Source organism: Eleutherodactylus coqui, chromosome 6 (genome assembly GCF_035609145.1).
Source record: "Eleutherodactylus coqui strain aEleCoq1 chromosome 6, aEleCoq1.hap1, whole genome shotgun sequence".
Taxonomy (NCBI): domain Eukaryota; kingdom Metazoa; phylum Chordata; class Amphibia; order Anura; family Eleutherodactylidae; genus Eleutherodactylus; species Eleutherodactylus coqui.
Genome location: NC_089842.1, coordinates 211,301,041 through 211,326,259, shown reverse-complemented (window position 1 = coordinate 211,326,259; position 25,219 = coordinate 211,301,041). Strand labels below are relative to the sequence as shown.

Sequence of the window (25,219 nt, the reverse complement as noted above, 5' to 3'; positions counted from 1 at the left end):
GGCGAATTTTGAGCGATAATTGTTGTGTCTAAATGGGCCTTTAACCATATTTCTAACATGCAGTCAAATGTCGTCCACAAACCTCTATCCAGTCCAGATAGATAATAAAGCCCTTGATTAGTTGCATCAGGTGTGCTTAAGACAACACCTAATTTGCAAATGTGTGCTCCCATGAGAGATTTTATTGAGGGAGGAAGGTGAATAATTCTAAAAGTGCAGTAGTCATGAAAAATTATATTTTGTGTTGTATTTGGAGAAAACACTTGTTATGTTAGTTGTATTGAGCTATTTAAATTGTTCATCCCCTGCTTTTTTGCAAACAGCTGAAAGTTTGTAAATTTGGCAAATAAACTTGCAATGGGATTGAACAATTTTCATTGCAACTATAGATGGCAAAATATGTTTAAAAATATCTAATCATACAGCGTATAATACAGCATTTCTAAAGTAAAGGTGGCCATTCACATTAGTTGAAGGGCTTCTGTCATCACTAACTGTAAACTAAGTTATGGGGCTCAAAGGTGAGGGCCGGTGGTCTGCTTATTATACTCAGTGTCCCCTGTTTCAGTGCTGGGCCCCTGAGAAATCAGCACACACACACACACAGTGACCATATCAGAAGGCTGTGCGCATACGCTCTCCCATCTATCTCTTTAGGAGAGTGGGCGCACACAGCCTTCGGAAGAGTGTCACCATATATATGCGAACACTAATTTCTCAGAAACACAGTCCTGGAACAGGGACCCGGTGGCTATAAAAAAGTGGATTATACCCACCTGATAATCAGGTTTCCAGTAGTCTCCACGACAGCACCAACTGAGATTGCCTCCTCCTGGTAGGACAGGAACATACTGAGAGGTTAAAAGCTCCCCCCCTTCCCCACTTTCCTCAGTGGATTCTAACGAATTGCCGGGGCAGGAGCTAAACTTAAATTTCTTCCCCTAACCGGGGTTTTTTTATTTTTAAATTTATTATTTTACTTTTATAGGGCGGGAAAGGTACGGGTGCTGTCGTGGAGACTACTGGAAACCTGATTATCAGGTGGGTATAATCCACTTTTTCCCCCAGTCGTCTCCACGACAGCACCAACTGAGACGTACCAACTAAAGTTTATTAGGGTGGGATCGCTGCCGAGAGGACTTTACGGCCAAAGGCCATGTCCTCGTCCTGCTGCACTTTTACCCTATAGTGTTTAGTGAACGTGTGGGGTTTTTTCCAGACTGCGGCCTTGCAAATTTGCTCGACCGAGGCTGAACTGTGTTCGGCCCATGAGGACGCTACTGCCCTTGTGGAATGGGCTTTAAGAGCTAACGGGATCTCCTTCCCGAGGGCCTTATAGGATTCTATGATAGCCAGACGGATCCACCTGGCTATGGACCTTTTTGCTGCTTTGCTACCCTTATTTGGGCCACTGAACTGGACGAACAAGTTGTCGTCTCGCCTCCAGTGGCTCGTTGTATCTATGTAGGTTAGGACTGCTCTCCTAACGTCCAGGCACCTTAGGGTTCTTTCCTCCTCGTTTTTTGGGTTACTGAAGAATGAGGGGATTATTATATCCTGGGACCTATGAAAATCTGACACTACTTTTGGCATAAAGGCCGGGTCTGTTTTAAATATTAGTTTGGTGTCTGCGATTTTCATGAACGGGTGGCGGATGGACAAGGCCTGTAGTTCGCTAACCTGTCTTGCGGAGGTGATGGCTACTAGGAAGATGGTCTTGATTGTAAGCATCCTTATAGGTAGCGCCTCGATCGGTTCGAATGGTACCGCTGCCATGGCCCCTAGAACCCAATTAAGGTTCCAGTCTGGGAACAGGTTTATGGGCCTAGGGCGTAGTCTAGCTGCTGCTGTTAGGAACCTGTGGACCCATCTGTCGTCTGCGAATTTTGTGTCGCAGATGGCGCTAAGGGCTGAAACCTGGACTTTTAGGGTGCTCGGGGAGAGGCCCATCTCTAAGCACTCCTGCAGGAATTCTAAGATTAGCGGAGTGTCGGGGATAGAATCCCCGCGATCCCTTCCCTGTCTCCATGAGGAAAACCTTCTCCAGACCTTCTGGTAGATCAGGTGGGTCGTCTTTTTCCTACTGGACATTAGGGTTTCTACTACTTTCTCTGAGAATCCTTTCTTTCTTAGCGAGGATTCTTCAAGAGCCATGCCGTTAAATGGAGTTTGTCTAGGCCGGGGTGGTTCAGTGGCCCCTGCGATAGAAGATCTGTCCAGGTAGGGAAGGTGACTGGGTCCTGGACGCTCAGTGTTGTCAGAAGACCGAACCAGCTTCTTTTCGGCCAGAAGGGGGTCACCAGGATTAGCGTGCATCCCTGGGTTCTGAAGTGCTGTAAGACCCTGGGAATTAGTGGTATGGGAGGAAAGGCGTAAGCCAGTCCTTGACCCCAGTCCTGGCCTAGGGCGTCTACCGCTATCGGGCGATCTCCTGGCCGGAGGGAGAAAAAGTTGCCTACTTTTGTGTTCTCCCTGGTTGCGAAGAGGTCCAACTGTGGGGTCCCCCACCGGTTGGTTAGGATTCTGAATGCCTCTGGGGAGAGGGACCACTCTCCTGGGTCTATTTGCTTCCTGCTGAGGAAGTCTGCTTTTTCGTTTAGTGTACCCTTCAAGTGGGTTGCCGTGATCGAGAGGATCCGGCCCTCCGCCCAGTGAAAGATTTTCTGTGCGATGCTTTGCAGTGGGGGAGATCTTGTGCCCCCTTGGTGTCGTATGTGAGCGACCGCGGTGACATTGTCTGACAGTATTTTTATGTGTTGGTTCTGTAGCGAGTTGCCCAACTGCTGTAGAACCTGCCAAACTGCCTGTAGTTCTCTGAAATTTGAGGACTGTTCTTTTATCCTCTGGGGCCAGGGACCCTGAAAGAATTGGTTCCCCACATGCGCTCCCCATCCACAAGCGCTTGCGTCTGTTGTGATGTGGATGGCTGGGCTTTGTAGCCAGTGAACCCCTCTCCGCAGGTTCTCTGGGGATGTCCACCAACGCAGGGATGTTTTTGCCCCGTTTGGGATGTACATCCTTGCCCCTAACGAGGACTGCCTTTTGTCCCATGAGGATAGGACTACGGCCTGCAGGGCTCTGGTGTGGGCCTGGGCCCATGCTACTCCTGGGATGCATGATGTCAAGCTCCCTAGGAGAGACATTGCCTCCCGAATTGTGCAGAATCGTCTTCGTAGGAAAGTTTTGACTATTCTGCGGTTTTTTTGTATTCTCTCCTCGGGTAGGTAGGAGCATTGCGATTCTGAGTCGAGAGTTATTCCCAGAAACGTCTTCTGCTTGTCGGGATCTAGGCTGGATTTTTCCCAGTTTATAATCCATCGCAACGATTGGAGAAGTTCTAGTACTGTCTCCAGGTGTTTTGTTAGGAGTTTTTTGGACTCTGCTATTAATAGAACATCGTCCAGGTAGGGTACTACTAGAATCGATTTTTCTCTCAAGTCAGCGGCTACCTCCGCCATAATCTTGGTAAAGATTCTGGGGGCTGAGGATATCCCGAAGGGCAAGCATCTGAATTGGTGGTGCTCTATTCTTCTGCCCGTGTCCACTGCGAACCGCAGGTATTTCTGGGAATCCTTGTGGATCGGGATGTGAAAATAAGCGTCCTTTAGGTCGATGGACGCCATGTAGGCTCCTCTGGGGATCAACTTTATTGTGGAGGAGATGGTTTCCATTTTGAATCTCCTGTATCGGACGCAGGTGTTCAGGCCTTTCCGATTTATTATCGTCCGGTGTTTCCCTCCGGGTTTTTTTACTAGAAAGAGCCTGGAATAATAGCCCTGGGTTTCCTCGTTTCGCGGTACGGGAGATATTGCGTTTAACCGTTGCAAGTCGCGCACGCTCTGCCTTAGTAAATGTAGCTGTTTTTTTGGGGCTCGCGTGGTAATAAATTTCCTTCTGGGGATGGACACTAGCTCTATCCGGTATCCGTGCTGTAGGATTTTTGGGATCCATGGGCCCCCGCAGATTGCGGCCCATTGATCCGCAAAGCTCCCCAGCCTTGCCCCTACGGGGATGGCGTCAGGGTCTCTGCATCGGCTCCCCCTGGTGGGGGTTGAAGAGGATATTCCTTCCTCTGCCCCCCTTGGGGTAACTCCAGCGGCCTGTCTTGCCCTTGCCTCGGTAGGCCTCGGGCTGCTGCATTGGGGCCCGGGAAAAGGTCTTCGCTCTCTGTGGCTTTTCCTCAGGGAACCCTTTTTTCCTGTCGGCCGCCTTTTCTAGAATTTTGTCTAGGTCCGGTCCGAATAGAAATTGGCCGTAGAATGGGAGGGCACACAATTTGTTTTTCGAGGCCAGGTCGCCTGACCATGATCTCAGCCATAACACCCTTCTGGCTGAGTTAGAGCGGGCTGTGGCCTTTGCTGAGAGCTTGACGGTCTCGGCCGCGGCGTCCGCTAGGAAGTTAGTTGCCATGCGCAAGATGGGAAGGGAGTTAAGGATCTGATCTCTTGGTGTTTTGTTGGTCAGGTGTAGTTCCAACTGCTCTAACCATACCCCCAGGGTCCGCGCCACGCAAGTGGCTGCGATCCCTGGCCTAAGGATGTTTGCCGCTGCCTCCCATGATTTCTTTAGGAGTCCCTCTGCCTTGCGATCCATGGGGTCTTTTAGCTGTGCGGCATCCTCAAAGGGGAGAGTCGTCCTCTTGGCTACCTTGGCCACCGGGACGTCTACTTTAGGTATTTCGTCCCAGCTTGCGCAAGCTTCCTCTTCCAAGGGGTATCTCCTTTTTACGCCTCGAGCGGAGAAGGAACCTGCGTCTGGTCTACTCCACTCTCTCTGAATTATTTTAGAGATGTTTTTGTGGACCGGGAAGGTATGTTTACGCCTCTCCCCAAGTCCACTGAATATTTCATCCTGAAGAGTCCGTGGCTCTCTGGGCTGTTCCATTTTTAATGTAGCCCTGACTGATTTAATTAATTCCGTCAACTCGTCTTGATGGAACAAATATTTCCTGTAGTCCTCCTCCTCTGAGGACTCCTCGGCCGCCTGTTCCTCTTGCTCTGATCCGATGGAATTCTCGGAATCAGAAGGCTCCTCGGGAACATACGCCTTTTTCTGGCGTTTTGCTGGCGGTGCCGGCAGTGACGTTAGAGCTGATCGCACCTCCTCCTTCACCAGCTTCCTAACGTCATCCAGGAATCCCCCCGATTCCTCTCTGACTAGCCTAGCCACGCATGCCTTGCATAGAGGCCTCTGGTACGTGGCTGGCAGTCTCGTCCCGCATTCCACGCATTTTCGCAGTTTTGTTCTGGGGGGGATGTCTTTTTTATCCCCCTGACAAACCAAGCATTTTTGCGGGTAAACATGCAATTTTTCCATATACAACATACTGGATATTTGCATTGTATTTGTGCCGCACTGGCTACTTACGGCCGCTGAGGCTGAGGTTTCAGCTGTCTCTGGGGCTGGAGCACTCATCTTTATACCAGTGCTGCAGACACCCTGCGACCTGTAGTGCTGGTGTTCTGGCTTCTCTCAGGTTCCTAATTGAATTTCGCGCTCCTGCGCTAAGCCCCGCCCCCTCCGCTCCTAATGCAGACGCGATGACGTCATCGCGCTGGACGTGAGATGCGGCGCCCCGCCCCCTGCCGTCAAAGGGCTTCCTGGAGCGCCGCGCTGTAATTTCTGCCGGAGGACGAGGGGGACTGAGGCTCCCGCTTTGAACCCCCCATGGGCCGCCGCGGGAGGAACCTGGCCCGGGGGTTACCACCCTGATGTGGCGTCCCGGGAGTCGTCTGGCTGCGAAGGGATGACAGGGTGAGCCACTGCCTTCCGATCCGCCTGTATACTTTCGCTGGCTTCTCCACCAGCTCCTCTCAGCGATCCTGCCTCCTGGCAGGACAGGAAGACACTGAGGAAAGTGGGGAAGGGGGGGAGCTTTTAACCTCTCAGTATGTTCCTGTCCTACCAGGAGGAGGCAATCTCAGTTGGTGCTGTCGTGGAGACGACTGGGGGAAAAGCATCTTACCTGATCCCCCATCCCTTTATCTTTGAGGCCCATTATATAGTTCATGGGGCCAACAGGTGAAGAAAGAGGCCCTTTAAGTTCATTTTACATGGAGCAATTTGCTCCGGTAGCCAAGCACCAAATCATTGGCACTTGTATACCAAGCCTTTACATAAGCTGATTCAAACCTTCTGCAGGACTAATCGTTTGTCCCACATAGAGAATCATTGCTGTGGGCACCACATCCCTTGTTGACATCATGAGGTTTGCATCTGGCGATGATGATTTTGTTCAGCTGCATGAAAGTTGCGACCAGCTGCTGAACAAATGTTTGCTTATTAAATGGTGGATCAGGTACAGCTTTACATAGGTCAAAAGTCAGGCAAAAGGGTGTTCATGTGATCGTTCATGCCAGATTGTCAGCTCATGTACAAAGACGTATAGAAGGTGGTTGATCAGTCGTTAAATTTTCATCTAGTGAATGATTGTTTCACAGATGTAGCCATACGTTTGTAAGTCCGTGTTGGCTGCCACAGTTGTTCAAACTGGCCATACTAGTTCAATGACACTTGGCGACAGACTAATGATCTTTTGTGGATGATTCTTCGAATCTTTTGCCTCACCCTTGGACAAAGATTTCCAGACAAGGTCTGTATGTCTAAGAAAGAGCTCTGTACTCCAACATACAATTGTAGATGTGAGGGTTTCATTAGACAGGCAATCCTAAGTCAGTAACATTTCATTCCACTCACATATTTGGACCCTTTTCAAACACAATTGTTACTGGTAATCAAATATCATTACAAAGGATTAGCTGAATTGCACGAAGGAGAAGACATCGGTCACGTGTATGGCACCATATAATGCAGAGTTCTTACTTACATATATCCGATGGAACTCCTATTCTAGCACCCAGCTTACACCACAGTGCAGTCAACTATCTGACTAGATGAGTGTATGCGATTGGTCAGATGAAACAATTGTTGATTGTTAAATTTCACCTTATGAATGAGGATTTTGGTTGATATTGTCCGTTTTCATCAACTTAAGTTTAATGTGTATGGGTATGAACATTGGGGAAGGCAATGGCAAACCACACGGCAAAAACGGTCTGCCAAGAAAACATCATGACGTGACGTGGCCCTAGGAGTCAGTCATGACTCTGTGCTTGCACCAGGGGACTTTACTTTTACCTACCAACATACACCAAAAGTATATATGTCTTTATGGGATACATCTGGATACATTTTTTTTTGTACAGTACTAAAAACAATAACAATAAAACAATAAAATTATAAGTCAAGAGCAGAATCCAAGAATTATGCATATACACTACCACAGAATATGATTGGACCAACGCACATCCTCCTAATAATAAAAGGCGCATCCTCCATAGAAAATATGTATCATCTAGAGCCTGACTGTATTTTTGTATCTTCAAAACCAGCATACAATGGCATCCATGTGTTTTTTCTAACTATATCGTTGGTCATAGGATTTGGCAACAACAAACTGAATAACTTTACTTCCATCGTTACGAGGAAACTTTATAAAAGTTCATCAAAAAAGTACTCGCCGAAAACAACAGAAAAAGTAAAGCAATAAAAGTAAAAAGAAACTCATCATTGCGGAGATGGAGCAGCGCTGTACATTCTCTACTCCACTTTTTTAAAGTCAGGAAACATAGGACAAAAGAAGAACAGATTTTATTATTATTTTTTTTAAATAATGGTCAAGGATTTAATTCATCTTGTTTCAATATCATTACAGAAAATGTTATGGTACAGAGTTCTTCAGTATTTTCTTTGCTTCTTTTTCTCCACATGAATGCTGGTACACTGTAATCTGTACAAGATCAGTTTTTGATTTTTTTTTCTGTACATTTTTTAAATGTATTGGTTAAAAAGGCTGTCAGCACTTAAGGAAGCAATTTTTTTTCAAAGAAAAGGTATTCAGTTACTGCCCAATAGTACTGAGCGGAGTGATTGCCAGGACGTCTCTCCTCCTTGTTAAGAAGATGGGAGTCTGGATCCAGATGCAACCACTTGGCTTTTGGCACTGTGCACATCAACACGTTATACAAGATAAAGAACAAGCAGAGCTCTCTTGTGAAGCGGTTATGAAGCATACTGATAAGGGAAACAGCAGTGTCATCTAAGCTAGTATAAAGTAAGCAGACAGCCTTGGTTAAGAGCTTAAGTATTTGTACTTTAAGGATGAGAGAAACACAACTTTTGCAGGCATCTACTGCTGTCTACTAAAAGCTACTGCTATTAGACCTAGCATTTTAACACACAAAGCAATTGCAATGAAGGAAAAGTTGCCTTGATATAATCAGAATAAGGTTTTATAAGAGTTTTTTTTATAAGGTTTTTTTTTGGAAAAAAAAGATTTTTTTTTCAGTTTTTCTCCTCAAAGTCAGTTTTTGAAATTTAGTTCAAGATGTTGACTACACTGATCAACTTTATCCAAATCATAAAAACTAGCTGTGCCGTTGCATATTACAGGATACAGTCAATGATATGTGGACATGCATCAATGCTTCTCTCTTGCGTTTGTCATCATAGCCTTCCGATGACCATGACGTCCACCACCTCTCCCTTGTGAAGTTCCACATACTGCTCTGTCTTTGGAGGTAGCATCAACAGTCCATTGGCACTGCGCATACTCATCAGGCGACTGCTCATCTGATTACCTGCGTGGAGAAGACATAGACGTTAGCACACTCCTCGTAAGACAAGATGACAATGGATATTTCCTATATGGGAGTTCTTGGTGTCTGGATCAGTCGACGTAATGTAAAGACTGGTTCATTAATCAGCTTACTCTACCTAGTGGCTAATGATTAACCTTCTAGTGTGATGGGTTATTCGTCTTTAGGGTCTGGAGGAAGTAGTTGACTATACTAATAGATCACAGACTGAACATGAGTCAACACTGTGACGTAGCAGCAAAAATGAAAAACACAATTCTGTGATGTATTAAGAGAAGCATAGAGTCTAGATCATATGAGGTAATTATCTCCCTCTACTCTTCCTTAGTCAGACCTCAGCTGGAATACTGTGTCCAGTTCTGGGCACCCCAATTTTTTAAAAAAAACAGACAAACTGGATTAAGTTCAGAGAAGAGCTACCAGAATAGTGAGTGGTCTGCAAACCATGTCCTGTTAGGTACGGTTAGCTTGCAAAAGTGAAGGCTGAGAGGAGACTTAATAGCGGTCTACAAATATCTGATGGGTTGTCACAGTGCAGAGAGATCAGCCCTATTCTCATCTGCACAAGGAAAGACTAGAAGCAATGGGATGAAAGTGAAAGGGAGGAGACACAAATTAGAAATTCGACAGTCAGGGTGATCAATGAGTGGAACAGGTTACCACGGGAGGTGGTGAGTTCTACTTCAATGGAAGTCTTCAAACAGAGGCTGGACAGACATCTGTCTGGTATGATTTAGTGATCCTGCATTGAGCAAGGAGTTGGACCGGATGACCATGGAGGTCTCTTCCAAATCCACGATTCTATATTTATGGGAACTATAAAAGGATTTTCAAAACCTGGCATCCATTTTTTTGGTCCTTAGGAACATAAAGTAAAAACTTAAACAATGTAAGGTACAATATACTGTGTATAATTCAAGTTGACTCCTCCGACTTTCTTGATGTAGGTAGTGGGACCCTTAGTGGTCATCTATTGTGGTGATGGGTTGAGTAATGTCTGTTTGGCAATCAAGGTCAGGTTTCCAGCTAAAGGATTTTCAGATATCCTGATGATATAATATAGAATAGAGCCAACGGATTTCCATTTCATCACAATATATTTTTACACCATATTATATACCACGCCTGTTCTTTTTGCAATGTTTTGCCACATCGACTGTTAACGCTTTACCATACAAGCAAGCTATAGGAACCTTTCCTAAAAATGGTTCTTGCCACCATTTGGTCAGTTTTTTTTTTACTTCTTCCATGACTGATATGATAAATTCTTTTTGCTTTATAGCGAATCATCCACCAGCATATTTCCATTCAAATCCCTCTTCTTCCTGGCAGGGCTAATAGAAATCAACCTTTACACAAGTCTAAAAGGAGCCTAAGGGTGGCTTCACCTGTGCCAACTATTGGCTGAAAAATCGTTCGAACTAGCAATTTTGATTGATAGTTGTTCTGTGCAATAACGCAGGATCCGATTGAGCGAGAAATTGCTCATTAGTCATTTTGTTTCGGCTAAGTGTAACAAAGCAACTAGTGAGTTCTCATTGAACAACTGTTTGTTCACAGGAAACGGAGGTTGACAGCCGGAAGAGATCTCCAGCGCGCTTCGCCTCAATTAACTGAACGACTATCACTCCTGTGTGAAAGTACAGAAGTCTTAGTTGCTGGAATGGCTTTCGAACGCTTACGTACCCGACAGTCATCCTGTGAAAAGCTACCCTAAGAAAAGAAAATGGCGGTTTCCATTACCGGTTATGCAGTTTTTTTTTGTTAGAAGTCGTAGGGGTGGGCACCCCGCCATGACACTTTCTGACTGTGTGAGATCTGCTAGTTACATTATCAAGTTGATGGCAATGTTATTAAAATATCCAGTACAACCTAACTGATAGAAGTGTCCAGTTATATGTAATCAATACAGACCTGTACTTTGTGCCCAAGGCAGTGGCTCTTGGTGATGCCACGTAAGTATGCAGCGATGGTACTCTGGGCGAGGATCCAACTTTACATCACAAGATAACTGCAAGACAGAAAAGAAAATGTTCTCCTATATTCAGTCATATTCACCTATTTTTCTTGTTGTATTTCAATGATCTGTCCACCTTTAAATACCATCTACGAGAGTGAAGAGCGGCAGCTAGGAGCATCTGAAAAACCAGACACATCCATGTATTACACAGACATGCCACTGATAGCAATGGACAAGTGTAGAAGTTCCCCTTGCTGTCTTTTCCCTCATAGATTACAGTGGTTTGCTGGGGGTCCAGCAGTTGGACAAACTAGGATAAGCTTATTTTTATGAGGGTCCATTCTAACAAAAAGGAATGGTCTAAAGAGGACTTTGTAAATATATAGCATTACTTATCTTGTACTGATCATGACTTACAGTCTGCATTATAATCAAGAGCTGTGCCCATAATTCTGCTGGTCCCCATTGCACTCCTATGATGCAGTGGAACTATTCAGTGCCTGATGTGAAAATCACATTTCCCAAATATGCCAATATATATCCAGACATACATCCAGTAATAAATCATAGGGTATTTTGGCAATGAAACCTGAAGAATTGGGAATGCAGCTCTGGAGAATAATACAGGATCTAACTCCGTACAAGTGGAGCTGGTGTTCTGCTTGCATACCAATTAAATTACTAGTTTCTTCAAGCACAAAAATAAGCCATGGTGAAATTGAGCATTATACACAGCCCATTGAAATGAGTAAGATGTCTGTGTAATGCAGGACAGGTCAAGTCCTCCAGAGCAGGAGACATTCTTTCTAACTGCTCTCCACTCGTCAGGAGATAGGGACCCTCAACGCCCTCTTCTAATCTAATTTTGGATTCCTATGAGGCTTTTTCTTTCTGGTCATTATACCAGTACTGCAGTATGTGGTGTACCTAAGAGGCTCTGATGGCGGAGCAGCCGACAATATACAGTAAGAATACCCTGTCGGACGTCTTCAGGCTTCAATCAGAATGTCGGAAGCTGTCAGACAGTGGATTGGAAAGGGTTAACTCATAATTCCTTAATAGGGAATACACATTTACCTGGAGTTTTTCCTTAAAGCGGTATTCCGGGCGATGGGACATTTTTTTCAGTTTTCACCCATCCAGTGAAAACTGATAGATCAGTGGGATCGTCCGATTGCTGTGCTTGGCTGTTTGCCCCTTTGAAATGAATGAAGCAGACAATAATAGTCGAGCACAGCACTCGGCTATTTCTGTCTGCCCCGTTGAAATGAATGGAGTGGCACTACTCCATTCATTTCAATAGGTCAGACATATAGGCAAACACAGCACAGCACTCGGCTATCTGCCTGCACCTTTGAGAGGAATGAGCCTGTTCTGTGTGACCAGCAGCTCCATTCCCTGCTTCACTGCAGAAGCGAGACGATGTATGCTGAACTGTGAAATAAGCGGGACACAGGTCCCCCAGTCTCAGGAACAGTGGGGGTCCCAGCAGTCATATCCCCACCGTTGGGATGGATGAAAACTGAAAAGAACATCCCATCATTGAAAATCCCCCTTAAAGTAACCCTTCAAAATTCTGTCTTCGTACCTAACGAAATGGAGGGTAAATTACCTGCACTTGTTCTTCTATGCCACGCCTCCCAATCTGCCAGTTTCAGGCCGTGGCTCCACCTGTCCAAAATGGCTACAGCTATTTTCTAACTACCTAATGTACTGCTCTGATTGTCCATTGTCGATGACATGAACAAGCTCTGTCAAATCAGCGAACAGGTATAATGCATCGTTAGTCTAAGACTACCAATGCACTGTGGAGATTAGCTAGACTGAAGACTGCATCGGCCATCTTGAATGCCCGAAAAGATGACCTGGAACTGCAAATTCGAGAGACGGCAGAGAAGAACAACTGCAGATAATATACACACACACACACAAAAACACACACACACACACACCCCGTTCCTCCGCCGGTTCCATTGCAGAATTTTGTCCCAAAAACTGGAGGGTCACTTTAACATTTACTTATAAAACAAAAACAATATAAGTTTTCAAACAGCGGCAAAGTAATGGAAATTGAGCAGCTATTTTGTGTCTTCATATACAGAGACATTCATGTTGATGTTAAGTCATATAACTGCTTTATATGGTAAATTCTCAAAATAAAGACCCTTTGTACGTGTATAGAGCCGCCTCACTAGACACTTGGACATGAAACACACACTGTTTTAGAGGTGTATAACATTTCCTAATAGGGGTGACTGCAATAAATAGCGATGGAACGGCAGATACGAATTCCGCTCTCCATATAACATGGGCGGTATAAATACCCTGGCTTTGATGATTGTAGGTCTTGGATCCAGGATTCCCTGCATCTTTCTTAGTGCTGGTACGACAAAAAGATTACAGGTAACTACTGCTGACACAGGGTTGCCTAGAGTGAATGGAAGACAAATACCATTAATCAGGAGAAGGCAGGTAGTAAACAACGTAAATTATGTGTAACACGTTCAGGCTTTTACTCCAGAATCCACATTTGATTTTGTAAGATGTAGAAATAGATTTTTTCCTTTAACCTTGTGAATGCACGGTAAGTTCTGATCAATAAGGCCTTTTTCGAGCTGGACCCCTTCAAGACCATAGCGCGACTAGTAAAACCAATGCTTTCCCTTGTATGGGTTAATTTATTAAGCATTACATATGTTGATTGAAAAAACATAATCAAAATACTAACGACCACCCGTCTGTCCGTGAGTTACATGCTCCGTCCCTGATCACATGACAGTGACCTCATCAGAGGTCCTTCATCCTGAGTGAGTTACACGCTCTGCCCCTGATCAATGATGGTGACGTCATCACAGATCCTTCATCCCTATGCAGATTACGGGCAGACTACATTCGCTATGGCCTCAGTTGCTATGGAATACTAATGACCACCTGTCTGTAAGTGAGCGACTGCGTGAGTTACAAGTGAAGATGCCACCGTCCTGTGATCAGGCACCAGGGCTCTGAACTTAATTTAAAACCTGCAGAGCCGCAAGCAGCTGTGTGCTTATAGCAACTGTGATGACATCATTGTCATGTGATCAGTCACCTGTGTGGGAGGAATCCGGGGTCACATGACTAGGGGGTGATCAGTGTGTGCAGGACTCTGCTGTGGTGGTTGTGATCCCTTTTGTATGGGATGAAAAATGCATGTAGCAGAGCTGTATGTGATGTACATTTGGCAGAGCCGTATGTGACATGCATGTTGCAGAGCTTTATGTGCGTGACGTGCATATAGCAGAGCTGTGTGTTGCATTGCGCCACCGGAAACACTGGTACTATAATTTCCTAATAATTACTAGTCAAAGTACTAACAATCACTTGTCCGTGAGTGAATGAGTTACATGCTCCGCCCCTGATCACATGATGATGACGTCATCACAGGTCTTTCATCCCAGCCACGATTTCACCTTAGCGAGCAGCTGAATCACTGGAGCTCTAAGCTCCACATCTGATCACCATGACTGTGATGTCATCACAGGTCCTTCAATATTTTGACCAACTCCAACAGTTATCACAGGTCCTTCAGTGAGTTACATGGGATGATGTCATTCACTGTATTATAAAGTGGCACATTGCATCACCAGAAACATTGGTACTGTAAATAATACTAATAACTAGTACTCTAATAAAAGACAAGAAATGCCTCATGTGTATCTGGGGCCTGTATGCCGGATGGAGAGCCGCTCACCTGTCTCTGCTGTGACTAGCACAGCAATGGAAGAGATATAAACTCTGGTAACAGCCAGTTCCTCTCCTCCCCGGGATGCCTTCACTGAAGACACCTGCACGGTGATGAACCAGGAGGCCGGCAGGTGAATATATAAAATCCAGAAGGCTATGTGTTTCACTGCCAGAACAGGTGACTTCCTCAGGCCTGAGGAAGCAGATAATTCCAGCGGTGAAAATGGATATTTTTGGTATAACATACCGTAAAATCTCTTTCTCGTCACGTTCATTGGGGCACACAACCAGACTATGGGATATAGCCACTGCCACTAGGAGGCGACACTAAACAAGTGTTAGCTCCTCCCACCAGGCTATATTCCCCCTGCAGGCACTCAGCTAATTAGTTTGTATGTAAGCAGTAGGAACAGCCAGTGGGAGTACACAAAAAATTATTTACATTTTAACGTAAACCAAGGAAAGACATACCAGTCTTCTGGATATATATCTCGTCATCTGTGACCCGAGACCAAAGGGCTCCGGCCTGCTATAAAGAAATGAATCCTTGGGAGGGTGCTGTGTCCCCCAATGAACGTGACGAGAAAGAGATTTTACAGGAAGTTATACCAAAAATATCCGTTTCTCGTCCGTATCATTGGGGGACCCAGCCAGACCATGGGACGTACAAAAGCAGTCCCTGAAATAAAAGAGTGGGAAATTCCCCGAAAAAAAGGTCCCCAGCAGTCAGGGGACTGCCGCCTGTAGAACCTTTCTACCCAGGGCAGCGTCTGCTAATGCATATGTATGGACCCTATAAAATTTTGCAAATGTATGCAGGGACGTCCAAGTGGCTGCCTTACATACCTGCAATGCTGAGGCTCCATGCTGAACCGCCCAGGAAGCCCCCACCGCCCTTGTAGAGCGGGGCCGTTATCCGGAATGGTGGTGACCTCCCCTTGGCTCGATAAGCCTCTGTCACTAGCGACCGAATCCACCTCGAGATGGTCACCTTCGAGGCCGCAGAACCCTTACGCGGCCCTTCCGGGATTATGAACAGCGTCTCTGTCTTCCGGAAGTCTTTGGTCCTTGCCACATAAATTTGCAAGGCCCTCACCAAATCCAGTCGGTGCAGCGCTCTCTCCCTCGATTGTCCCGGTGCCGGGCAAAAAGATGGAAGTACAATATCTTCATTAAGGTGAAATGCTGATACCACCTTAGGTAGGAAACCCGGAACTGGTCTCAGCACCACCTTGTCTTGGTGGAAAGTCAGGCAGGGGGGTTCGACCGATAGTGCAGCTAATTCGGATACCCTCCATATTGATGTGATCGCCACCAAAAAGACCACTTTCCAGCATAGCAGTTCCAGGGGTACCTCCCTGAGTGGCTCAAAAGGGTGTGATAGCAAAGCATCCAGCACCAAATTCAGATCCCATGCCGGAGTAGGTGACCTGAACGGGGGTGAAGTATGTGCAACCCCTTGAAGAAAGGTCCGCACCGCCAACCTACTAGTGATTGGTCTCTGAAAGAGCACCGAAAGAGCCGATACTTGTCCTCTTAATGAACCTAGCTTCAGCCCTAATTCTAGTCCAGCTTGTAGAAACGCTAGAATGTTTGCTAGTGAAAAACGCATGGGATGTATATGGCGGTCTTCCCACCAGCTGAAGAAGCGTTTCCATAAGCGATAATAAATTCTCGATAATGTCGGCTTCCTGGCTTGGAGCATAGTTCAGATAACTGCTTCCGAGAATCCCCGTTTCTTTAATATCGCGGTTTCAACGGCCTGGCCGTCAAACGAAGTGACCTTGAATTCGGGTGGAAGATTGGTCCCTGTGATAGTAAGTCCTCCCGTTCTGGGAGTGGCCACGGAGCGTCGGCCAACATCTCGATTATGTCTGGATACCATGCTCGCCTCGGCCAATCCGGAGCCACCAGGATTGCTGGTCCTCCCTCCCTCTTGATCTTCTTTAGTATCCTCGGGATGAGTGGAAGAGGAGGAAACACGTATGGTAGTTTGAACCCTGCCCACGAGATCAGTAGGGCATCCACTGCTACCGCCTGAGGATCTCTTGAACGTGCCACGAAAGGGAGAACCGTGTAATTTAGTCTGGAAGCCATCATATCCACATCTGGAGTGCCCCAGCGCTGACATATCGCTTGAAATACCTCCGGATGCAGCTGCCACTCGCGGGGGTCCACTGTCTTTCGGCTGAGAAAATCTGCTACCCAGTTTTCTACGCCTCGGATGTGAACTGCCGATATGGACTGCAGATGTTTCTCCGCCCAGCCGAGTATGCCGGATACCTCTGTCATTGCTCTCATACTTCAAGTTTCCTGTCCTGCGCGTTGGTTAGAACCGCAACCTCGGCTGCAGGTAACGCCGTGCTCTTTGATAAGCGTGATACTGGCGGGTCCACCACTGGAGGCACCGACCAGTTTCTGACTAGATCCTCTGAAAAAGGATACGCAATGCCCAAGGATTTACCTGGCTGCCTAAAACGTTTGTCCGGACTCTCCCATTCTTTCCCCAGGACTTCTTTAAAATCCTGATGCAAAGGAAATGTTTGGCGAATGCGTTTCTGCCGTTTGAATGATACGGTAGCTTGTGGTACCTTGACTGGGGTCTCGGCTACCTGCAGCGTGTCCTTAACTGCTACCACCAAGCTGTCCATTAAAGTGGCCAGCCTTGACACCTGTTCATCATCTAGGTCTGACAGTGATGACACAGCGGACCCCTCCTCCTCCTCCAGATCACTACTACCCCCTAAAAAACCGTGCGGGGGCTGATCTTGGTCTGCAGCTTGAGAGGCTGAGGAGCATGAGGCACGTGAGACCTAACCGGCCTCCCTGTATGCTGAGACTGCTTAGAAGCTTCCCTGGACCTATGATACATCCGGGATGCTTCCCTGGAACCATGAGGAGCGAGAATTGACTCTCTAGAGTGGCGCGACCTAGAGCAGGGGTCCCCAACTCCAGTCCTCAGGGACCACGAACAGGTCATGTTTTCAGGATATCCTATAGTAAGAACACCTGTGGTAATGTCTGAGGCACTGACAATAATTACATCACCTGTGTAACACTGAGGAAATCCTGAAAACATGACCAGTTGGCGGTCCCTGAGGACTGGAGTTGGGGAACTCTGACCTAGAGGAACTGGACGACCTTCTGGACCAACAAGACCTGCGGGAAACCCTTTCAGAGCTGCGGGATCTCCGCCTCTTGTGTGACCTTCGCCGCGAACGCTGCGGGGAGGACACCTCCGAATCGGATGTCAAACGGCGCAATATTGCTGCCGACGAGCTGGCTAGTCCTGACACTGCTGCGGCCAGGGATCTAGCCCATTCAGGCTCGGTTACCTGCTTTATAGGGGCGGCGGGGGGCACCGGGGTCCCTGGAGCCGATCGCACTGGGTTACAGGCTACACAGCGGGATTCCGCCTGACCGGTGGGGAACTTAGCGCTGCACAACGTGCACGCATAATACTTTGCCCTCCCCATAGCCTGACTGGAACCCTCTGGTCTAGGGTAAGACATGACGCAATCCACACATATAGATAACCGCAAGGGGTGGTGGGAATAGGGTAGGGTGTCTCCGTGTACTGCTGAGAGCGAGTACCCGCAGGGGGGAAACAACACAGGGGAGAGCTGCCTTGGCAGGGCTTACCCCGTTCTGCGGCTGTACTGGCCCAGCTGGAGCTTCTGGGTCCTGGCGGCCTTCTCGGTGGTACAGAGGCTGGAAGCTGCCGCCACTGGAGACTGTCACTGCAGGAGACTATAGCTGCTGGAGACTGCTGATGTGGACGACAAGTGCTGCCGACTGGTGCTGCTGCAGAAAAAAACGCACTTCCAGGAGGTGCTTGCGGCTTTGAAGCAATGCTGGTAGCCGTGCTGTAGTAAATACCAATGGCAAGAAGTGGGCGACTCACTGGGAAGCAGTTCCTGCAAGAGCTGGGGAACTGCTGTCCTGTTACTGTGAGCGGCCATCTTCCCTCCTGGCCGCCTCCCTAAATGTCCCGCGCGGCCGAGGTGGGCGTGGCCTGCCCCGGAAGTCCCACCGCGTCACCGGAAGTGCCGTGTGCATCGCACAAAAGCATCCCCGCAGCCGGCGCCCCGCCCCCCGGGGCGCCGCAGCTCACTCTGCAGCCTCTTGCGTGCAGAGCAGCCGCGGGAGCGTGCGTACCGCCGCCTCCCGCGGCCACCCGCAGCCGGACTCCAATGGCTAGTAGCAGCATCCTCCTCCTCCCAGCCTTGCCGGTAAGAACCCAGCCCCCAATCCCCTAATGTACAGAAGGGGGAGGGAGGGGGGCATATACACATGCCTGGGTGAGGTAGAGGGGGGGAGAGAAGGAGTGAGAAGGGTGACAGCAAAAAAACACCTGAAGCATTTCAATATGGTGGGGGTCCTCTGAAGGGGGTCCTGGCAGCCAACCGCAGACTTAGAGGGGGTTTGAGTTGCCGCTCCGTTCCACCCGGGTACGCTCCTTCTTCCCTTCTGCGCTCCAGCAGTGTTCCCCCCTGCGCTCGCCGTCAGAGAGGGGAGCTGCTCCAGAGGGGGGAACCCTATAGCTGGCGGGCGACGACGCCAATGCACATAGGCAGGTTCGTGCCACCTTTTCTTCGCTGGGTAGGGCGCCGCAGAGTGGCGGAGACACCACCTGCCTGCGCCCTCCCCGGGAGGACAGGAAAGCCAGGGAAAAGCCCCGACTCCCCGTATTCTAGCCATAACGTCCTCCTGGACCTGACATGTCTGCCTCCTTGCAGACACTAAGCTAAAAACTAATTAGCTGAGTGCCTGCAGGGGGGATATAGCCTGGTGGGAGGAGCTAACACTTTTGCTTAGTGTCGCCTCCTAGTGGCAGTGGCTACATCCCATGGTCTGGCTGGGTGCCCCAATGATACGGACGAGAAAGTGTAGCCTTCTGGACTTTATCGTCAGTTAAAATAAAGAAGTTTCTATTCACCTGCCCACCTTCTGGTTCGGCACCGTGCAGAGGTTCCAGTATGTGTCCTCACTGATAATGATTGTACACATACATATGATAAATTACTAGGTCCCTTACGTTCGCCCAGATCATCTCTATGAACATTCTACCAGACTTGTCTTCCAAGTATCCCAACAAACCAGATTTAATACAGGTAGCAGTGATGCTTGGGATTCTCCTGTGCTGCACAAATATAGGGATAGTAACTAACAATCATTTAATCCCAACTATTTGGTTAACAGTAAAGTTGATGAAGGAAGCACTACAGGTTAATTGATATGGGTCGGGTGGACTGCTGGTTGTCACCGAGTAATGAAAGGCTGCGGTCATTTAGAATTAATGACTTGGCGGTTGTCCAGTTTTGAATTTGGCTCTCAGCAAATCAGCCTGGATAGCTTTCGCATGTATCACTGGAGACTGGCCCAATGAGGCTGTTGTGACGGACTACAACTCATGAGTCGTAAGAGTACTGAATGTCCATTACCTGGCAAGTAAAAAATGTTAAGTCAAGTTGGGATGTAGATCTGCCACGTGGGCATCAGCCTCATCTGGTGGTTTTGTTGGATGTTTTTTGAGTGATCTTATACCCCCTGAGCATTGTGTCTACGTCTTCTACTGAAATCTCAGGGTACGTTCCCACGTAACACGTACAGCATGCAGCTGAGACTCTGCCCAGCCCTGGCTGCCAATAGCCAAATGATGTTGCTGATAAGGTCAGCAAGATTGTGCGACTATTGGCAGCCGCGGTTGAATGGAGTACCTCTTATGTGGGAACACACCTTCAGACAAGGAAAGTGAGTTTTAATCACTTTCACTACTCTACAGATGGCTATCTAAGGCACCATTCACATCATGTTTCTTGTTTATGGTTACCATGCATGCTGGACAGCGCTTGATGTACAAGCTAAACATGTCCATAGGGCTCCATTAGTCAGAGGGGCCAGAAAAGTGTCCCTTGTGGCCTTTGGCCAGTACATTCAACAAAGCAGGGGGATAACGTAGTCATCCCACAGTGTCCAGTAAAAAAAATAATCACACAGTATACGTTTCTTTTTTAACATAAGAGCCTATGGGTAATGAGTGCCACTGTAAGGCATCCGTCATAGTCAACATTGAATGTATAGGTCAAGCTTATTGATAGCTTTTCATGACATATCTATTAAACGTCATTAGAGCCTATGGGTACAGATGCATTACACAGATGGCATCCATTACCCATTGGCTATAGGATATGTGTCATGAAAAGCTACTGAATAGCTCAGAAAGAGTATGTTAAATTGACGACATTATAGTCTATGAACAGATGCCACTGCTATCTATCCATTACAGCTTTCATTTATTGTATACGTCAAGAGCTGTCAGTATCATATATATATATGCTAACGACATACAAAAAAACTAGATGTACTCTGGGCCTAACAAATGTACAAAGAGCCAAATGGCTATAGACTATAGCCCTGTGCCAGTGTTGTCCAAAGTGTCCAGTGACCATGTGAGCACCAACATTACAACACTGACCTGGTCTGATGAATCCTGTTATTTTTACACAGAAGGGTCAGTAATTAGGCAGAAGAGTTTCATTAAAAAAAAAAAAGTGTTGACAGCACGTTATCAAGTGATACCTGCATCGGCATAGAGAATATTGTCAGCCATGCTTACATTTATTGTTGTAGTACTGTAATTTAACCAATGTAGACCATATTAGCAGGACAATACATTGGGTCATGATGCTGTCTTCACATTCTTCAGATCTCACCCCACCGAAAAGCGAGTGGGGTAAAATGGACTATGTGCCATGTGGCGGTAGCTCCAATAATGTACAGTATGTGTGGAATACAGTTCTAGTAAAGCTACAACATGGGGTAAGGCCATACTGAAGACCAATGAGAGTCATGCTATAACTTGGATGAACTTATTATATTGCTGTATGTGTGTATGCATAGTAGCTACGGCAGACTCATTCCTAGAACTCATACAATCCAAATTTGGACCGCTTAGTTCTTCTTGTTGGTTTATGGTAATCTTGTGACATACGGGTGTATTAGACTTTGTTTCACTTTGAGTTCTATGCAAGGTCATGTATATGTATGCTTGTTGGATACAGTTTAAATAATACAAGGTGGGCCGTGGGAAAGTAGCCCATCTCCAATCCCGGGACCACAGTTTTTGGAGGAGGCCTTAGCCTTTTCATTTTACCTCAACAATAAGAGAAATGAAAGCTATGTTGTGATTGGTTGCTCTGGGCAACAAAGACATAAATCTGCCCCATAGTGTTCTTCTGGCAACATTAAATAGTTATTGTAGAAGCATAAATGCAAAGTAGATCAATTAAGGAAATGCAAGATGCATTCGTTGACAAGCACCCAGATACAAAACCACCTGCTAAACATTGTACTCAGAGCCCAGTTCAGAAATGGCGCTAAATGGAGTCTGTCACAAGCACGATGAAAGCAAAGCTGTCCATGACGTTTAACAGAAGATCGCAAAGTGCCCTCAAAAATCAACTTAGAAACTGTCTCAGCAAGTCGGTTATCATGAGCAACGTGTCGGCAAGTGCTGAAATCTCCAAACCTGAATCTATAGCAAACAAATAGAAAGAGCTCGACAAAGCTAGATGTGTAAATTACAGTACGTGGTTACTGACTAGGATTGTTAGAGGATTTGTGGACTCACCGCTGTACTTTATGATGGATAAAGGGTGGTCTTATTTATCAGGAGAAGCCGGAAGGGAGGGACACATACAGTTTGCACCCAAATATTGAGTGACACTCCTGAAGTGGAGCTGTCAGTGCCAAGTTTTTGGGCCCAATTAAGCTCGGTGCTTCTTTCACCATCACAGGTGACTGATTTGCAATATTTCCCATTTTGACTTTCGGCAAGTAAGAGAAACTTCGTTTTTGCCTCAAGAATGTGGCCTTCGCTATGTTATTTCTCGTTTATCCAGAGAAAGCCTAGCTGACTCAGACGAGTTCCAGCCTCCCTGGACCACTTAGTTGAGCCTGTGGTTGACCGCCTATAACTGGGCCCTAACAATATCAGCTGTGAATTTATGGTTCAACTACTTATAAAAACGTTGAATTTGATTTGACAGTTATTATCAAACTCTACCAATTCGACCTCTTAAAAGTTGACTATTTGACCCAAGCAATGAATTAACTTAACGAGTCATTTTGGATAACTTTGTTCCTTAGTTTGGAATGAATTTCTCAGTCTAAACAGATGTAAAACGAAAAAAAAACCATTTGAAATGATAAGTGAGAGCTGATTTTCCCCTGGGCGCATCACACATTCAGTCTTGAAAGAACACTTTAGACATACTTTCTAAAAATTGCATGTACAGTATTAAGCGTCTCACTTCTGTCAATGACTCCTTCATTTATGCAAAGAGAAGCCGGTGACGCTCTTATAATATCCTGCCAGGTACTGACATAATTAATTTCTCTAATCAAGATGATCAAGAGCAAGGATGTGCCAAACAATCTCTCTGCTGCAAAATGACTGTAAACTCCCTTAATACCACTTACCTGGGAGTGCAAATATGATTTTTCTAACACCATCAATATCCAAGGTGGCAAAGGTGGTAGGCAGGCTGCAAGACAAAACTTGCTTGGTTACTGTTCAAATCAACTGAGTCCACATAACTAATTAATGGACAGCTTGCATGGATTTGTTTTGCAATGCGTGGATGAAATATGGTAAAATCTCATCCACTTTGCTGCTACCATTATGGAAAATCCAGACGGAAAGTCTTCAGGGTATCCGGCCCACGTGGACCGACCCTTAGATTGAAAATATTATATAATCTCCAACAGTGTTAAAATATAACAAACTATGAATAATACAATACGTTTGGTACTATGATATTCTTCATATCCTTACCCTGGCTTCATAAATACTCGACCAAAGTGGATTTGTGCATGGAGATCAATATCCAGCACCTGCTTAAGGTAATCCTGTTGGAAGAGAAGGAAAGATCACAAACTATATATCAACCTTCTCTACCTCTATTACCCAAGCATAATGTTCTAGGTCACATGAACAATTCTTTAAAAGGGTTGTACCACAATCCACTTTCATCACCTATCCATAAAATATATGATAAAAGTGTGATTGGTGGGAGTTTCATTGGTGAGACCCAACTGATCCCGAGAACAGGGATCCCATGTCCCCTTCTCCTCCTCACTTAGGACTTGTTGCACCAACCACAGTGAGGAGAAGATTGAATGGAGCGGCGGTCAAGCACGTGCAGTGCAGTTCCACTTATTTTCATTGGGATTGCTGAAGCGCTTGTACTCATTTTTTTTCCATCAGCTCCACAGAGCAGGTGCCATCGCTGCTACCTTCAATCGCTACATCACTATGGGTGGGTTCAGGGAGCCCTCTGTGATATGAAAAAGGGGAGATGAAACCCCCATTTTAAAAATCGGTGGGGGTCGCAGCAGTGAGACCCCTACTGACCAGACTTTGATGACCTATTCTGTGGATAGCTGATAAAAGCTGATTTTGGTACAACCCCTTGAAGGATAAAGTAACAGACCATTTTACATAAAATAACTTGTCCACCTGTGTAATGGCTTCAAGCATTATTTTATCTGATCAATCATATTGCTTATGACTTGGAGGCTGACATCTAGCAGATAAAGATAAAGGTGCTTTGAGACAGAACGATTAGCGCTCAAATGAGCGAAAGTAAAAAATAATCGTTTGGTCTAAAGGCAGCCAACGACTGAATGACGAACGCTATTTGTTCACTTTGCGATCATCATTCATTTTATGCAGCATAAAAACAATTGTCGGCTCGTTCGCTTATCGTTCGGTTTAAACAGCGCTCATTCCGTCCTTCTTAATCACTTACACAGCATATGTGAAAGACTGAATGATTGTTGTTTGCATAAGCCAGTGATTTATCTGCCCGTCTAAACAGGCTGCATGAGCTAGTGGCGATGTCACTTGCTCGTTCAAACGATAAATGACCCTTTCACATGAGCCGATTCTCGTTTGAACAAGCGAATGACGTCCTGAAGTTGAGCTAACTCATTCGGAATAGTTTACACTCGTGCAGCCTGTTTAGACAGGCGGATGATCACTGAGAATCGTTCACGACCCGCCGATGATTTTTATGCCAGCTGAAACTGAACGACTGACAAGAAGTGCACGATTCTCATTAGTCATTCAGTCGTTGGCTTACGTTTAGATGTAACAATAATAGTTGACTGTCATTCATATGAGTGATAATCGTTACGTGTAAACGGGCCATAAGGCTTCACATCTCTAGAGTTGGCCATACAGACAAGATTACCATCAGCCAGAATGAAGCCGATCAATTGTACGGTGACCATTAACACAACATACTACACTGGCGGATCAGGGAGATTTATAAATCATGTATACCAACAGAGTGCGCCAAGTGGCAGAAGGTTAGCTGCACTCAGCCGCTCATGCGTACGTATTTTGTTTCAGCCAACAGCAGCCGAAAAAAATTCAACCTGACGGATCACACAATAGCACACCGATGGCCATTGCAAACAATCTGGAAAATGACAATTGGCTGAAATCATCTATTTCGGACAGCTTTTATCTTTGGTGTATGGGCAGCTTACTGCAGCATGAGGAACCAATAAACCATACAAGTGATACAGCTTTTCACCAAAGACTATGATACTCGTTCTTATAAAATATCCAATAGTTCTTCAGTATTCTGTAATTTAAAAACAATCCATCTTTATTGAAGACATCATTAAAACCACCATGAGCACATTCTAAAACAGATCAGTTTCACACTTACAATACGTTCTTTATTCTTACCTTCTCTCCCATGGATACACCTCCTGAAGTGATTATAACATCAGCACGGCTGATACCTTCATTTAAGGCATTTAGTAAGTCATCTGGGCTGAAGGTAGAGGAACCACGACATGT

The 25,219-nt window shown here is 46.1% G+C and overlaps 1 protein-coding gene across 10 annotated transcripts in view; it reads right to left on the bottom strand.

Moving 5' to 3' along the window:
* Positions 1 to 7,633: 7,633 nt before the first annotated feature.
* GPHN (gephyrin) overlaps positions 7,634 to 25,219 on the bottom strand; it is a 399,070-nt gene continuing 381,484 nt past the window's right edge. For 9 of the 10 annotated variants that reach the window (XM_066608689.1, XM_066608687.1, XM_066608686.1 and 6 more), the window contains 6 exons: positions 25,106 to 25,193; positions 23,180 to 23,253; positions 22,825 to 22,889; positions 12,942 to 13,045; positions 10,572 to 10,668; positions 7,634 to 8,639 (listed from right to left, as the gene is read on the bottom strand). In XM_066608689.1, coding sequence (XP_066464786.1) covers positions 8,506 to 8,639; positions 10,572 to 10,668; positions 12,942 to 13,045; positions 22,825 to 22,889; positions 23,180 to 23,253; positions 25,106 to 25,193 — 562 coding nt within the window. In that variant the 3' untranslated portion in view covers positions 7,634 to 8,505. The other variant, XM_066608691.1, reaches the window with a different exon arrangement.